The 16975-nt window shown below is 39.5% G+C and overlaps 1 protein-coding gene across 8 annotated transcripts in view; it reads right to left on the bottom strand.

Annotated features, from left to right (window-relative positions):
* PDS5A (PDS5 cohesin associated factor A) overlaps positions 1-16975 on the bottom strand; it is a 159037-nt gene that overhangs the window by 58944 nt on the left and 83118 nt on the right. For all 8 annotated transcript variants that reach the window (XM_058299533.2, XM_058299563.2, XM_058299545.2 and 5 more), the window contains 2 exons: positions 15628-15676; positions 15242-15381 (listed from right to left, as the gene is read on the bottom strand). In XM_058299533.2, the coding sequence (XP_058155516.1) occupies positions 15242-15381; positions 15628-15676 (189 nt within the window). The remainder of the gene's footprint in view (positions 1-15241; positions 15382-15627; positions 15677-16975) is intronic.

Raw genomic sequence — 16975 nt, 5'->3', positions numbered from 1 at the left:
TTTACTCTAAGCCACAGATATACATTTTAAATATAAATTTAAATATTATCTTTTGAAATAAAATTTATTTTGTGCACATATACCCAAAAGATAAAGTAAGTAGATGTCTAACAACAAACATGCCTACTGAAAAATGACTAGGCAAACCACTTATCAATATCCTGGAATAGTTAGTTAACTAGGTTAATAATTAGTAGAAAATCTAGGCATTAGGAAAGACTATGCATAAGCAAAAAAGCAAATGACAAGGGGAAAAAAATTCATAATTACATAAACACATTTACAACACTGTATAAAACACATAAACAATAGTAGACAAAGTTAAGAGTTCTAAAAACTTGACTTTTTTTGTGTTCCCACATCATGATTTTACATTCAGGGAATCTCCCATAACAATTATTTTTAAATATTATATTTGTGATAACTTAAAATGATATTGGGGATAAACTGCTGTAATTTTCAAATCAGACTAAGCTGTGACAGGTTAAGTAGTAACAGAGATTTCTTTAGATGTTCAAGAAAAAAACATTCCTAAACGTACCTCCATATACATAAACAGTAATACCTAAAATCGACAAGAAGTTTTATATATGAAAAAGAGTTAAGAATGCTTCAACCAGAAAAAACTATCTGTAAATGTCTTAGGAAATGACAGTTGGCAGAAAAGTTCTTTCTTTTACCGGAAATGTTTCAGAAATTTCTGATCAAATCTACACTATTGCTGCAGATTAATACTACTAGTAATTATTACTACTAATAATACAAACTTACTAGTTTTACATATATTGCTTCGTATACTATGTGCTTTTAAGGAATTCCAAAGCAATAAATAAATAGTTCCTATTCTCAATAAGTTAGCAATTTAATACTACTACAAAACAAAAAATAAATGAAAACAAATACCATATCCATCTATGCCCTTTCCTTTTTTGTATATTTTTCATTTCTCATTTTGACAAAAAAATGTATTCTTTCATGTATTTCACCCTCATATACTTCACTCACTTCCAGCTAATCAAACTGACTCAAGGGAATTTAATATTATCAATATTGTTCACAGCCAGAACTAGTAAACTGGGTAAGGATATAGCAATTTCTCACAAGAAGCAATTTCCAAAGGTTTATTTTCATACTGAAGATGTGTATCATTTTCATTAAACTGTAAAAAAAAGGTTAAATTAAAAGGAAAACAGGTAGCATCTGATTGTTACTAAATAGCATAGAATAAGACAGCATCTCTCTCTTACCTTTCCTTCTTCTGTACTCCTACAGGAGACATTGCACTAAAATATACCAACCCAACCCTGAATTTCAGACTTCTAAACACAACTGGTACAATGTCATATACTTAAACCCATTATTTTCTTCTAAACTGACAGCACCTCCTCTGATACTCAGTCACCCAAGCTAGAACTATGACAGTCATTCTTCACAGTGTGATCTAATTCCTACTCATTCTTCAAACTCCTTTCAGGGGTCATTTATTCTAGAATTATCTATTCCATGACCCATATTCATCTCTGCCTGGGATAGGTACTGTTCCTTATGCCAATACTGTTCTCTACTGAAGTATTTGTCAACCTCTGTTACCTAATTTGCAAGTTCTGTATAATATAACTTATTGTATTAGTTATTTTAACAGTACAAGCTTGAATGAGGAAAAAAATATTTGGAATTAGAAAAATACAATGTATCACTGACCAGGGAGTGAAAGAGTTTTTGAAAATATGATCTATGAACTAACCATATCACAATCACTTTGAAACTTTCTTAAAAATATATCTATTCATGATCCCACTCCAGACCAATTCTAAGAATCCCTAGAACTTCTCATATACGTACAATATCATAATTATGACCATTTATTTAAATTCTATTCAGCAGTGCAGGGCCTATATTAGGCAATTTGATTCTAATATAGATTGATAATATTTATATAGGTGAGGAATATAGGGCTTGGGAATACTGAGTAACTAATTAAAGGTCATATTGGTAGTGAATAATATAGACAAAACTCAAACCTAATGCTGTCTCATTAAATACTGAATCTAATGATTGCAGGAAATTCTTAAAGTTTGGAAGCCACTGTTATAGGAAGGTACTGAAGTATAAAATGTCAAGGAAAGTTAAAGCTATGGCAAATACAGTTCTTCTGTAGGGCCCAAGTTGTGGAAACTCCCAGCCTGAAATAGAACAAATTCTATATACCACATTATTTCAAAAGTGCTGCTTAGAGGAGAACTTCTGGGAACGATGACAGACAAGGGAGTTCCAGAACTTAGCTGATCCCCCAAAACAGCTAGTAAACAGACAGGAATTGTCTGAAATAACTCTCTGGTTCTGGGGCTCAGGAGGTCAGAAGAACACTATAGGGGGAAGTGGACTTCGCCCAGTGGTTAGTTAGGGCATTGTCAACCACATGGGAGGTCCGCGGTTCAAACCCCAGGCCTCCTTGACCTGTGCAGAGTTGGCCCATGTGCAGTGCTGACGCGCACAAGGAGTGCCGTGCCATGCAGGGGTGTCCCCGTGTAGGGGAGCCCCACGCGCAAGGAGTGCACCCCATAAGGAGAGCTGCCCAGCACGACAGAAAGTGCAGCCTGCCCAGGAATGGTGCCACATGGAGAGCTGACACAACAAGATGACGCAAGAAAAAGAAACACAGATTCCCGTGCTGCTGACGACAACAGAAGCGGACAAAGAAGAAGACACAGCCAATAGACACAGAGAACAGACAACCGGGGCAGGCGGGAAGGGGAGAGAAATAAACAAATAAATCTTAAAAAAAAAACAAAAACCCACTATATAGCATATAGCATACAGGGAAGAGTGGAAGGAAGAGGTTGATAAACTACAGTAAAGAGCTATGAGTAGTACTCTCCATTCCACAGAAGATGGTGCCCATCTCTCACTGTTGTAGCAGGCTATCATGGCTAGCTGTTGCTGGCAGAAAAGGACATAAAAAATCCTGTTCTATAAGAACAGCACTGGGCATGGCCAAATTATGATCTTGGCTTTTGATTAATGAATTTTGATTGCTGGGACCTGGTTCTAAACTACTGTTTCACCCTGTCATGGCAAAAGCAGTAGGAGCAGGGACTTAAAGGCACAGAATCTCCTTAGAGCTTTGGGGAAAAGTTTGCTGAAGAATGCCATCTCCTGGGCTGGCCAGGAAAGCACAGTACTGGGGAGCTGTCTAAGAGATATCTGGAGTCCTTCCTGGTTCCTTCCCAGGGCTATTTAGAACTGTCTAGGACCCCTTCATGGATACATGGCATTGTTTTGGTTGGGAAATATTGACTTGGGAAAGTCCTCTCAGGGTGACCTTCCTCCCAGAATTTGCCCTTCAGGCAAAAACAGCTAGAGCCAATGAAAGACATGTTAAAAACCTAAAGAGGTAAAAACAAAAATCAACAGAACCAATCAAGGATCCTGGAGAAGGAACAGAGGAAAGGAAGCTTTCCCATGGGGGTGACACAATTGCAAAAGTTATACCTACCACACATCTAGGGCAAGAATCAGATGAGGAAGAGTTGAAAAAAATCTGATCAATTATATAGGGGAAATTTCAGAATAAGTTGAACTAAGTGACAAAGGAGAGCCGTAACACAAAGTAAATCAACAATAAAACCCTATATAAGAGGGAGAAACTGACCTACAGAGTAAACTCATCAAGATAATCAGATGCCTAGACATCAGCAAAAATTACAAGTCATACTAAGAAACAGGAAGATATGTTCCAGTCAAAGAAACAAATTAAAACTTCAGAGGAGACAGTATTTGGACCAACTAATCAAAGATGTTCAAACAAATCTAAATCAATTCAAGAAGATGAAGGAAAATATGGCTAAAGAGATAAAAGGATATTAAAAGACACTGTGGGTTCACTCCCACTGGCTACAAGGTCTGATACATAAAAGTCTCAGGAAGAGAAAAGGTGAGGGCAGAGGTGGGAAGAGGAGGTGGTATCTGGGATGGATGGAGGGATGGAGTGGGGAGGTGGGATGAAGAGGTGGCATGAAAGAAGGAATCAAGGAGGATGGGATGAGGATGAATGAAGGAGACAGGTGGGGGGATAAGGCAGGGAGGTTTTGATGACAGGACATTTGTAGAAGACCAGAGAAAAGACAGTAGTTGCATTTTGGGCTGGGACCCAGTTAAAACCCCACCATTCCTTCAAGTCTGGGTGGAGTGGCTTCAAAGAAGGGGAGGGAGGGAGACTAGGCAAGCAAAGCTGGACGGAGAAAGGGGGAAAGACTGTACATGAGTCATGGGAAGCCCAGAGCTGTAGAACAGCCCTCTACAGCAAGTAAGGTTCCAGAATCTTAAGGCATGGAGGGTCCCAAACAAAATATATTTCTGGAATCCATCCTCCACTTAGCCTACTGGATCCCCAGAGTTGGCAGCCTCCAAAGTGGTCTAAGAAAATTCTTGGAAGGTGGCTAGACTCAGTCTCCCCAGCACTCCCCACCTAGAGCAGAGAGAGTGTGCTGGCAGGAAATAGCTGGAGAGGAGGGTGTCAGGCTGAGCAGAGCCTGTTAGCAGCTGAACCATCTACATATGAGCATCTCTTGGCAAGAGGTGAGGATTCAGTCTGGGAGGAAGGCTAGCACCTGAAGTAGACTAGGTAGGGAAACAATAGACGGATCTGGAACCTGGCAAAAAGTCCATGTGGATATCAATACCCCCAAAATGGCTGCTGGAAGACCCTCACAAGAGTCTCCCATTCAGAATGAGATTTCCTACAGAAGCCAGGAAAATCCCTGATATTCCCCGAGGACCTTATCATTGGGCCCTCCGGGGGGAATGATGGGTAGGGTAATGAATCAAAAGAGCAAACAGAGAACCAGCAAGATGGCAGTGGAGTAAGGAGCACCTAGAGTCAGCTCCTGCTACGGGGCAGTTAGCAAACACCCAGAGCTCTCTGGAGCCAGTTGAAGCACATATTTGGGGGCTCCAGGAGACCAGAAAAGCATCCTGCAACATCCTTGAAGGAGTGGAAGGAGGAGATTGCCCATCTGCAGAGAAGACTTGTAAGTAGGGCGCTCCACACCCCGGCGGCCAGTGCCCATCCTCCACTGAGCTGTTCCGTGGCTTGAATTGAAAGTTCCACTTCCTCAAAACAGGAGAGGAGACGGTTGGGCACCAATTTCAGCTACTGATGAGTAAATTCAGTGGGAGACAGTATAATCCTGAGAACAGCTAAAGTTTGAGCCTGTCCAAGTCAGAAAGAGGCTGGGAGCTGCCATCTTAACTCTGCACCTGGCACAAGGGGAACTGAGGCGGAACATCCCAGTGCTGGTGGAGACCAGCTCTTTCTGTCCAGATCATATTGCAGCTCTAGCCTGGGCCCAGTGCCACCTACAGCGGGGAGGAGGCTGTGGGAACCTGTGACAGCCTCTCTGGAAAATTACAGGACAAGCTGCAGAGGCTGGTGATTGTCCTGCTCTGGCAGCACGGGCTGCCCCAGGAGCTGTTCTGTGACTGGAATTGGAAGCTCCATTTCCCAAAAACAGGGGAGGAGGAGACAGTTGGCTGCCAATCGGCTATGGATTGGTAGACTTGGCTGGCCAGGATGTAACCCTGGGAACGGTAGGGGTGTGAACCAGCCCAAGTCAGAAAGAGGCCAGTAACCGCCATTTTGACTCTGTCCCCAGCCTGAGGGGAAGCTGGGCTGAATGAAACTCTCATTGTCGGCAGGAACCAGTCTCTTTCACGCAGATAAGCCTACAGCCCTAGCCTACGCTTCAGCCCGGTCTCTGGCAGGGAGGAAGCTGAGGAGCCCTGCACCAGCCTATACAGGCAACTGCAGGTAACTTTGGCTGGCATGAATCGAAAATCAGAAGTCTACAAGGGCAACTGCGGTCATCTTGGACCCGCACTGCATAGATTGCTGCCCACACCTACAGCCCCATCCCCGCCCCAGGGAGGGGAGAAAGGGATGTGAAGCTTCATCAGTCTTTCTGGGCAACTACAGTCTAGGCCTGCACTTGAATTATTCCACACAGCTGTGACTCTGTCCCTAACCCTGGCAAAGGAGAAAGCTGGAAGAAGCTTCATTGGTCCCTGGCACAATGAGGGCAGCTTGAGTCTCCACAGCTTACAGCACCAAATCATGCTTGGCTCCTACTGCACAACCAGCAAGCAAGAAAGAGCAAGAATGCCCTAAACTAAAGAGAAAAACTGCACCCAGAATAAATACTCTAGTAAGCCAAATGTGAAGACACCAACAAAAAAATTACAATCCACACCAAAAAACAGGAAGCTGTGGCCCAGTTAAAGGAACAAGATAAGCCTCCAGATGACATAAAGGAGTTGTGACAACTAATCGTAGATGTTAAACACATCTCCTTAATAAATTCAATGAGATGGCTAAAGAGATTAAGGATATTAAGAAGACATTGAATGAGCACAAAAAAGAATTTGAAAGCATCCATTAAAAAATAGCAGATCTTATGGGAATGAAAGGCATAACAAATGAAATTTTTTTAAAAAAGCATTGGAATCATATAATGGCAGCTTTGAGGAGGAAGAAAAAAGGATTGGTAAATTTGAAGAAATGGCCCCTGAAAGTGAACATACAAAAGAACAGATGAAGAATGGAAAAACTGAACAAGGACTCAGTGAATTAAATGACAGCAGAAGGCATGCAAATATACATGTCATGGGTGTCCCAGAAAGAGAAGAGGGGCAGAAGGAATATTTGAAGAAATAATAGTAGAAAATTTCCCAACCCTACTGAAGGACATAGATATCCCTGTCCAAGAAGCACAATGTACTCCCATCTGAAAAAATCCAAACAGACCAACTCCAAGACACATACTTATCAGAATGTCAAAGACACAGAGAGAATTCTGAGAGCAGCAAGAGAAAAGCAATGCATAACATATAAGTGATATCCAATAAGAATAAGTGCTGATTTTTCACCAGAAACCATGGAGGCAAGAAGACCGTGGTTTGATATAGTTAAGATACTACAAGAGAAAAACTTCCAGCTAAGAATTTTATATCCAGCAAGACTGTCTTTCAAAACTGAGGGCAAAATTAGAATATTCACAGATAAACAGAAACTGAGAGAATTTCTAAGCAAGAGACCAGATTTTCAGTAAATACTAAAGGGTGTGCTAGAGTCTGAAAAGACTCTCCTGTCTTAGGAGAGAAGGGGCCTGGAAGAGAGTCTTGAAATGAGGATTATATCAGTAAAAGTAACCAAAAGTATCAAAAGAGTGGTGAAAATAAAATATGACAGATAAAACTCAAACAGTTCGGAATAAATTTAACTAATGATGTAAAACACGTATAGTCAGAAAACTTCAACTCAGTGTTAAAACAAATAAAAAAAGTCCTAAATAACTGGAGGAATATTCCATGCGCATGGACTGGAAGATTACATATCATTAAGATGTCAATTCTACACAAATTGATATACAGATTTAATGCAATACCGGTAAAAACTCCACCAGCATTAAAGAAAAAACTGAAAACATGATCATTAAATTTATTTGGAAGGGTAAGGAGTCCTGAATAGCCAGAAACATCATAAAAAGGAAAAGTGAACCCTTATCTCCAGACCTTCAATTATAATACGTACCTATAGTGGTAAAAACATCATGGTACTGGCCTAAAGACAGACACAATAGATCAATGGAACCAAATTTATGGTTTAGAAACAGACCCTCACAGGTTGGTCAAGTGATTTTTGAGTAGCCTGTCAAAGCCACACAGCTTGGGCAGAACAATCCATTCAATAATTGGTGCTGAAAGAATTGGATATTCATAGTTGAAAGAAGGAAAGAGGACCCCTATCTCACACCTTATCCAAAAATTAACTCAAAATGGATCAAAGAACTAAAAATAAAAGAACCATAAAACTTCTCAAAGAAATTATTGGAAAATATCTTCAAGACCTGGTGAATACAGGTGCAAAAATCCTCAAAATATTTTCGTCCATCGATTCCAACAACATATTAAAAGAATTATTCATCTTGGTTGAGTGGGTTTTTATACCAGGCATGCAAGGGTGGTTCAGCACAGGAAAATCAATTAGCATAATATATCTATATGCCACATTAATAAATCAAAGAAGAAAAATCACATGATCTTGTTGACTGATGCAGAAAAGTCATTTGACAAAATACAGCATCGTTTCCTCATAAAAATAGTATAAAAGAATTGAAGGAAACTTTCTCATCATGATAAAGGCCTTGTATGAAAAACCTATACCCCACAGTGTACTCAATGGCGAAAGACTAAAGCAAGGTATTGAAACTGGGAACAAGTAAAGGATGCCCATGTCACCACTTTTGTTCAATATAGTGCTAGAGATTCTAGCTAGAGCAATCAAGCAAGAAAAAGAAATGAAAGGGGAACAGATGTGGCTCAAACAACTGGGTGCCTGCCACCCACATGGAAGGTTCCTGGTGTCTCTTAAAGAAGACAAGGAGACGCCACAAGCAGCAAGACATTGCAACTGCAATGAAGAGATACCACACTGAGCAGACAACACAACCAACAGGGAGCGGAAATGGCTCAAGTGGTTGGGCACTCACCTTCCACACGGGAGGTACCGGGTACGGTACCCGGTGCTCCTAAAGAAGATGAGCAGACAGACGAGGGAGGCATGGGTGGGTATCTAAATTGGAAAGAAGGAAAACTTTTGCTATTTGCAGATGATATGATCCTATACCTAGAAAGTCCTGAAAAATCTAAAACAAAGCTACTAGAGCTATTAAGCGATTTCAGCAGAGTGGGAGGATATAAGATTAATAGGCAAAAATTAGTATGTTTCTATATATGAGTAATGCACAATCAGAAGAAGTGAGGAAAAAATTCCATTTATAACAGCAACTAAAAGAATCAAATATTAGGGAATAAAGTTAACTAAGGACATAAAGTACTTGCATTAATTAAAACTACAATGAAATGATGTGGAGGGATGGGGCGGGTGGGAAGTGAGTTATACAGGAACCTCTTAAGTTTTTATAATGTAACATTCTGTGTGATCTATTAACTTCAATTTAAAAAATGAGTTTAAAAAAACAGAGCATTGCTAACTGAAATTTTAAAAACTAAATAAATGGAAGAACATTCTGTGCTCATGGATTTGAAGACTTAAATATTGCTGAGATGTCAATTCTACCCAAATTGATATACAGATTCTATGCAATCCTAATAGAAATTCTACTAGCATTTTTTTTTTTTTAAAGAAAAGGAGAAGACAATTAGCAAATTTATTTGGAAGAGTAAAGGGCCCCTAGTAGCCAGAACATCTTAAAAAGGGAATAGCGGGGAACCAAGAGAGTACAGTTGCAAGCAGGAGAATTCCATCCATCAGCCATGTGAGATCTAAGACCCCTCTCGATTTAGAGTTGGAGTGGACATTGCCAGCCCAGGGTCCTCAGGATGGAGGAATAAAATATGGATTAGAGTGGACTTACAGGTATTCTACTATAGAATTACTTTGACTCTAGCAATGGAAGAAATTATATCATTGATGTGGAAACAGTGGCTGAGGGAGTTGCTGAAGGCAGGACGAGGGAAAAAAGAGGTAGGATATTGGGGCATTTTCGGGACTTGGAATTGTCCTCAATGATATTGCAGGAACAGATGCAGGACATTATATATCCTGCCATAACCCACTGAATGGACTGGGAGAGACTGTAAACTATAACATAAACTATAATCCATGCTGTGTAGCAATGCTCCCAAATGCACTTACCAAATGCAATGAATGTACCACACTAATGAAAGAAGTTATCAATGTGGAAGGAATGGGGGATGTGGGGAGTGGGGTATATGGGAACCTCTTTAAATTTTTAATGTAAGATTTTGTGTGATCTATCTTTAAAAAAAAAAAAGAATTTAAAAAATGAAAGAAAAAAAAAGGAAGAGTGCAATTGGAGTACTCTCACTTTCAGACTTTAAATCATATCACCTAGGTATGGTAGTAAAAACAGCATGGTTCCAGCATAAAGATAGACACATAGACCAAGGGAACTAATGGTTCAGAAACAGACGTTCTTATCTATGGTCAAATGATTTTTGAAAAGCTATGAAACCCATCCGTCTGGGGAAGAACACTATTCAACAAATGGTGCTGGGAGACCTGAATACCCAAAGCAAAAAGACAGAGGACTTTTATCTCCCACCTTATACAAAAATTAACTAAAAATGTATCAAAGACCTAACTATATAAAATCTACAGCCATACAGTTCCTAGCAGAAAATGTAGGGAAACATCTTTAAGCACGAGCAACGAAAGAAAACATGGATAAATGGGACCTCCGCAAACTTACACTTTTGTGATTCAAGTACTTCATCAAGAAAGTAAAAAGGCAGCCAAATAAATGGGAGAAATATTTGGAAGCCACATATATGATAAGAGTTTGATTTCTATTCTATATACAGAGATCATACAACTCAACAACAAAAGAGCAAGTAATCCTATTTAAAAATGGGCCAAAGACTCAGAAATTTCTCCAAAGAGGAAATACACATGAAAAAATGTTCGATATCACCATTAGGGAACTGCAAATCAAACTGACAATGAGATATCATCTCACAATATATAAAATGGCCATTATTATTATTTTTTAAATTAAGTGCTAGAGAGGATGTGGAGAAATAGGAACATTCACTGTTGGTGGAAATGTAAAATGGTACAGCTTCTGTGGAAGAGTCTGGCAGTTCCTCAGGAAGCTAAATATAGAACTGCCATATAATCCAGCAATTCCTCTACTAAGAGTACATTCAAAGAACTGAAAACTGTGACATGAACAGACATTTGCACACCAATGTTCACAGTGGCATTATTCACAATTGCCAAAAGATGGAAACAACCCAAGTGTCCATCCACCAATGAATGGATAAACAAAATGTGGTATATACATATGATAGAATTCTATATTGCTGTAAGAAGAAATGAAATTGGGACACATATGATAACCTTTAAGTCATTATGTTAAACAAAATAAGCCAGACACCGAAGGATAAATAGTGCATGGTCTCACTAATACGAACTAGAGTTTAGGTTAATAGGAGACAAGAGGAGGGCTGAGAAGGTGTACTGATGCTTAATGTATATATAAGCTTTAATTGACTGGAAAAGTATGGACATAGATAGGGTTGATGGTAATACATTAATAGTGAGTAGGAAACAACTTCTGGGAAGATGGTGGACTAGTAATACATAGAACTCTTCTCCACCACAAAAATAACTAGGGGACTGAAACAGCCTAGAAAAAGATCTTCTAGAGTTTAGGACACCAGGCAAAGGCTGAACTCAGCCTAAAGGTGAGAGGGACAAAGGAGGGAAATTGAAACCAGTGGCTGTTGCTGCCTGGCACCTTCCCCACACTAAAGACACTTTAGAATTCTCAGGCCTCTGGGCCTGCCGCTACAAAAGGGGCTCCAGGGATCTATCCTCCCAGGAAAGAGGGAGAGAGGGACACAGCCTAAGGCTGAGTCAGCTACTGACTCACAAATTGGGTCTGCTGTGTCCCAGGAGCACTTCCAGGCCCAGTGCCTTGGGAGTTGCCAAGGGGCTAAAGATATACCAGCCTCCCAATCTCCTCTACTAACCAGGACTGATTTTTTTTTTTTTTTTTTTTTTGAGAAGGAAAAACGGTTTATTGACGGCCGGCTGGACTCGGGAGCTATCTGTTTCAAACCCGAGCCCCAAACAAGATTTTCTTTCTTTTGAAGTGGTCTTTCATTTTGGTTTTGATTTTTTTTTTTTATTCCTTAAGGATTTTATTTTATTTTTCCAAATTCTACTCAATTTATTCATTTTTTTAAAAGATATTACATTAAAAAAATGAGGTCCCCATTCGCCCCCACCCCACCACTCCCCCCACAATAACACTCTCCCCCATCATCATGTCACATCCACTGCGTCTGGTGAGAGGACTGATTATTGAGCACTCAGAGGGGAATGGAAATATTTCCTAGCCAGGAAAAGGGAGGGGACTGCCAGGGAAGCCCTGAGAACTGTCTCAGAGAAAGTTTCAATGACACGGCTCCTAGCCCCCAGACAGGAAGCTCTATCAATTTGATCTGGTTTGTGTTGCAACAAATAAACTCTGACCAGGCATCTAACTGAGAGCTCCTCATTTTTTTTTTTGCTGGCAGAAAAAATTTCACGTGAAGTGCACACGAAAAAATTAAAAACAAGTAGGAGAGGCTTTTTCTGGCCTCTATAGTCTCCCTCCCCAAGGCCCTGGGAAGTGAGTCTACAACCAATTACTGGGTCCAGTGCCCAGTTTTTAGCAGCCAGCAGGGACAATCCTAACAATCCAGGTCAAGCCAAGAATCAAAAAGCAGTGGTAACACAAAGCCTCCTGCCCCTATATCCCTACAAGAGAGAAAGAAATTGAGCACTAGAGTAAATTAATCCTAACCAGATGCCTGGACATCAGTAAAAAATTGAGCCATACTAAGAAAATAGAAGACATGGCCCAAGAAAAGGAATTTATAGTGAGTAGAATTAATGCAGCTGGTTTATAAATGGGAATGTGGTGGAAGGGGTAGTCTAGGGATGTGAATGTCCAGTGAAAGCAAGCTAGAGAATAATTTGAGTAACCTAGTAAACCCAGAGGAGGATAAGGATTGTGGTTAGTAGCACAAATATAAGAACGCACTTCTATGAACGAGAACAAATATACATTACTACTGCAAGGTGGTAAGAATGTGGAAAAGCATGTGAAAAATAGAATTAATGTAACCTAGGAACTATAGTTAACAGCAATACTGTAATATTCCTGCATGAATGTCAAAGAAGTACTGTGTTAATAATATGGGAGTATGGAAAAAATATATCAAATGCATACTACAGACCACCATGAGTGTTATTAGTCTGATATTATCTCATAATCTGTAACAAATGTTCCACAACAATGTAGTGTGTTGGAGGAAGGGTATTGCACAGGAGTTCTATACATGTACATGGATTGTTTTGTAAGTTCCCAACCTCGCTAATAAAAATATATATAAAACCTCACTCCCACTCCTGCAGGTCAGAAGATCAGTCATTTTAGTCTTCCAGCTCTTCACCCAATCTTATGTCTTGGAACACGGGATTTCACTGGAACTCTTAGGTGTCCTAGTCTGGAAATGCTTTTTGGGTCTGTCTGGCTCACATCTGGATCTCCTGTTTCCTGGTTTTATTATATATATTACAAACAAGATCCAAAGAGGAGTCTGGGGGCATTGCACCTGTTTCATGAGAAGGGAAGAAGGCAGCATTTAGGGTGTGCCTATGGTATCCTTTCATGTGTTTGTCCTATAAGCCTTACAAAGATCCTCTCAGTAGGATACTGATGGGAACACCTTGTTTTTAAATTTTTCTTGAGGCATTTTGCTTATGGAATAAATATATTTTCCGCACAAGAAAACATTCTAATTCTTTGCTAATATATGTAGTGTTTGTATGTAGCACCAAGGCTGGTACTTAGAGAGGCTGACTTCAGAGCTGGCCCAGTGGAGGTTTAGACATACATTAGTGTGATGCTGCCACTACTCCAGACATGCCTGAAAGGCCATCTGGGGATGGGCCTCAGAGCCAGTTTAGGGCCTTGTGTAGTTCAGTCTCATTGCCATTACCCTTCATCTGGGTTCCCAGAAGGTACTATCCAATTTATTCTCCAGACTTGCTTCCATTCATCTTTTGGCAGTTCTGGAAAATTGGTGTTTTTCAAAAAATAAGTGTTAGCCTGGTAGACATACCTCATGCCCATTCAAAATGGAGTGCTCTTACCTAGCGAGGGTAAGCCTTGAATTTTAATGATTTGTGTTTCCTGGGCCATAGTGGATAAAATTACAAATAGAAGGAAACTGGGGTTTTGCAGGAGTTTGGGGGCTGTGCAAGAGTAAACACTGAAGCTAGTTCTAGCCAGTTGGCAAACAAGGAAATCTTTGAAGACCTTAATGCAAGAAAGGAAAGGAAGAGGGAGCAGATGTAGCTCAAGTGGTTGAGTGCCTGCTTGCCATGTACGAGGTGCTGGGTTTGATCCCGATACCTCCAAATAACAAAATAAAAAAGCAAACGTGAAATAAACCAATTCCCAGAAGCCAGTGTAAGGCAGTGGTTGAACACTGGCTTCCCAAATACAAGGTCCAAGGTCCTGGGTTCAATCCCCAGCCCCAGTATCTCAAAAAAAAAAAAAAAAAAAAGAAAGGAAGAATGTAAAGCTTTTTGTACTGAATAGGAAACTCTGGAGTCCAGCCAGCTAGTAGAGTCAATGTGGGCAGTAACAACTGCTGTTCCATGGAAGAGCCTCTAAGAGACGTTCCATCTCCACAGTCTACTCGGAGGGGCACTGCCAACTACAGAGTAGGCCATGTGGGAAAAAGCCCTTTGGGGTGGTGAGTGTCCAACCAGCTGTGTGTTTGGCAGGGTGCATGGGTGGCAGCTAGTGGATCCCCAGCTGGTTTGCAGATCCAGGCCTTTGGGTAGAGAAAGAGGGGTAGGTTTTACTTTCCTAACTCTGAGCATTTTCTCGAAACATTTTGAACTCTCTCGTCAAATTCTTGTCCCTAAATACCCAGAATGCCATAAGCATTCATCCCAAATTTCCCCAGGAATTGGAGTGATGCTAGAGGTGAAAACCTTCCAAGTCAGTGGCTCCTCTGCTTTCTCAGAACCAACATAATGAGGCACGGGTGGCAATGGTTATGTTGTAATGCATAAAAAGTGATGCATTCTTTGGTTTTGTTACTTCCAATGTTCCTGCTATGTGTATGAATAAAATGAAGTATGCAAATTATTTGTAAATCCAGGGAGGAAGATACTTTTCAAATACAGTTGGTTTTGTGGGTTTTTTTAAACCAATAAAGTTACTATTTTTACAGCAAAAAAAAAAGTCCCAAAAGGAATTGCATTATCTATAATTAATATCATATATATGGCAATGTGGCTATTGTTATTTCTATGCTAATACATGGGAGAAGAAAAAACATGCATGCACAAGTACGTAGAAAATTCTTATTATTCATTCAATGAATATCTACCAGATACAAAGTACTTTCCTATTCCTAGAGCTTATCTTTCTCAATTCTCTAGCTTTGACGGAGTATGGTGAGGAAAGAGAATTAAGTTGACCACTGATAATATAGTCCTAGGTACTTCTTTGCTTATGATATTGTTTAATTCATGTAAATAAAATACAATATGTGAAACAGGTCTTAAAGAAAAGTAATTTGCTATAAATAAAAATATGAAACAAATGGAACAACATAATATACTTACAACACAAACATCTGCCTGCTTGCATGAACAGGTTGGGCTGATTAATAACTCTAATTGAGATCGCAGTTTCTCATCATCACCGAGAACCTGATTAAATTTTTTAACAAAATCTTGTGCTTTCCCAGGATCAGGCAAATTCTCTAAGAAGTAAAAGAGAATTAGTATTACAAAAGGAAAACTACCTAGTAAAGTAAAAGCAAGTAGTCTTAAAAATAATGCTGAGCCATTAAAGAAAATCAGCCTAATTGGTTCTTAAAAATATAACTAGAAAGATAGTTATATCTTAGGCTATTACTTAGCATTAAATAGATAGTTGCATTGGGTAAGTTGTCTATTTTTTATGTCTATTGTATTAATACTTCTACTGAAAGAATAAACATACTCACTGGCTATGGTCATCAGTTTCCCAAACATGGCAGAACAGTTAGCTTCTGACTGAAATTTAAAAAAGAAAAAAGAATAAAAGAGCAGTTAAGTGCATTTCTGTAAGGAAAAAAAATCAACATTCATTGTTGTACAATTTTTATAAAATAAAAATAACTCATCACAAGGGGACAATGAAAATGGCTTACCATATCTACACACAAGATTGACAATAAAGATTGTGGTGTAGCAACAACTACAAAGTTAAAACAAATACGCAGAGCAGGAGAAGCTCAGAGATTGAGTGCCTGTTTTGCATGTATGAGGTCCTGGGTTTAATCACCAGTACCTCCTTAAAAAAATAAAATTAAAAAAATAAAATAAAATGAAATAGAAGGCAAGGGGAGGCATTGTTAGCATGATGGTATAAAAAAATTTAGGAGTACGTAACTTGTAAATCAAACCTTGTCAGAAGATTGAATGGAAGATTACCAGAAGAGAACTGAAACAATTATCATATATAATTCAATATTACTGTGAAACCACATACCATAGAAAATTAATTTTAAAATTTATATATTTTTAATATATATCTGAATATGATTAAAAGGGGAAATATAGATTGTATATTTGCTAAAGAATAAATATTTTAAAAATCCATGGGGAAAGTGGATTTGGCTCAAGAGATAGGGCATCCACCTACCACATGGGAGGTCCAAGGTTCAAACCCAGGGCCTCCTAACCCATATGATGAGCTGGCCCACCCACAGTGCTGATGCACACAAGAAGTGCCATGCCATGCAGGGGTGTCCCCTGCATAGGGGAGCCCCACGTGCAAGAAGTGTGCTCCGTATGGAGCTGCCCAGTGTGAAAAAAGTGCAGCCTGCCCAGGAGTGGCACCACACATACAGAGAGCTGACACAGCAAGATGACACAACAAAAAGAGACACAGAATCCCAGTGCTGCTGACAAGAATACAAGCAAACAAAGAAGAACACAGCAAATGGACACAGAGAGCAGACAACTGGGGGGTGTGGGGTTAGGGGAGAGGAATACACACAAATGGGGAATCCTAAGTTAAACCGTAGACTTTAATTACTACTACAATTATAAAAATGTACTATCATCAATTGCAACAAAAGATCCACATGAATGCAAGGTGCTGGTGGCAGGGTGGTGTAGGGGAATCCTATATTTTATTCCTGATAGTTCTGTAAATACACAACTTCTCTATTAAAAAACTAAAAACAAACAGTAGAAAACTTTCCTCAGAGTAACCTCCCCTCCAAAATTATCACCTCTTTGCCATTTCAATAAATATTATTTTATTATTAATTTGTATGAAATTTGAGTATGTCCCCACAAGACACC

The sequence above is a fragment of the Dasypus novemcinctus genome, chromosome 1 (genome assembly GCF_030445035.2).
Source record: "Dasypus novemcinctus isolate mDasNov1 chromosome 1, mDasNov1.1.hap2, whole genome shotgun sequence".
In the NCBI taxonomy this organism is placed as follows: domain Eukaryota; kingdom Metazoa; phylum Chordata; class Mammalia; order Cingulata; family Dasypodidae; genus Dasypus; species Dasypus novemcinctus.
This window is presented reverse-complemented; position numbering and strand designations above follow the sequence as displayed.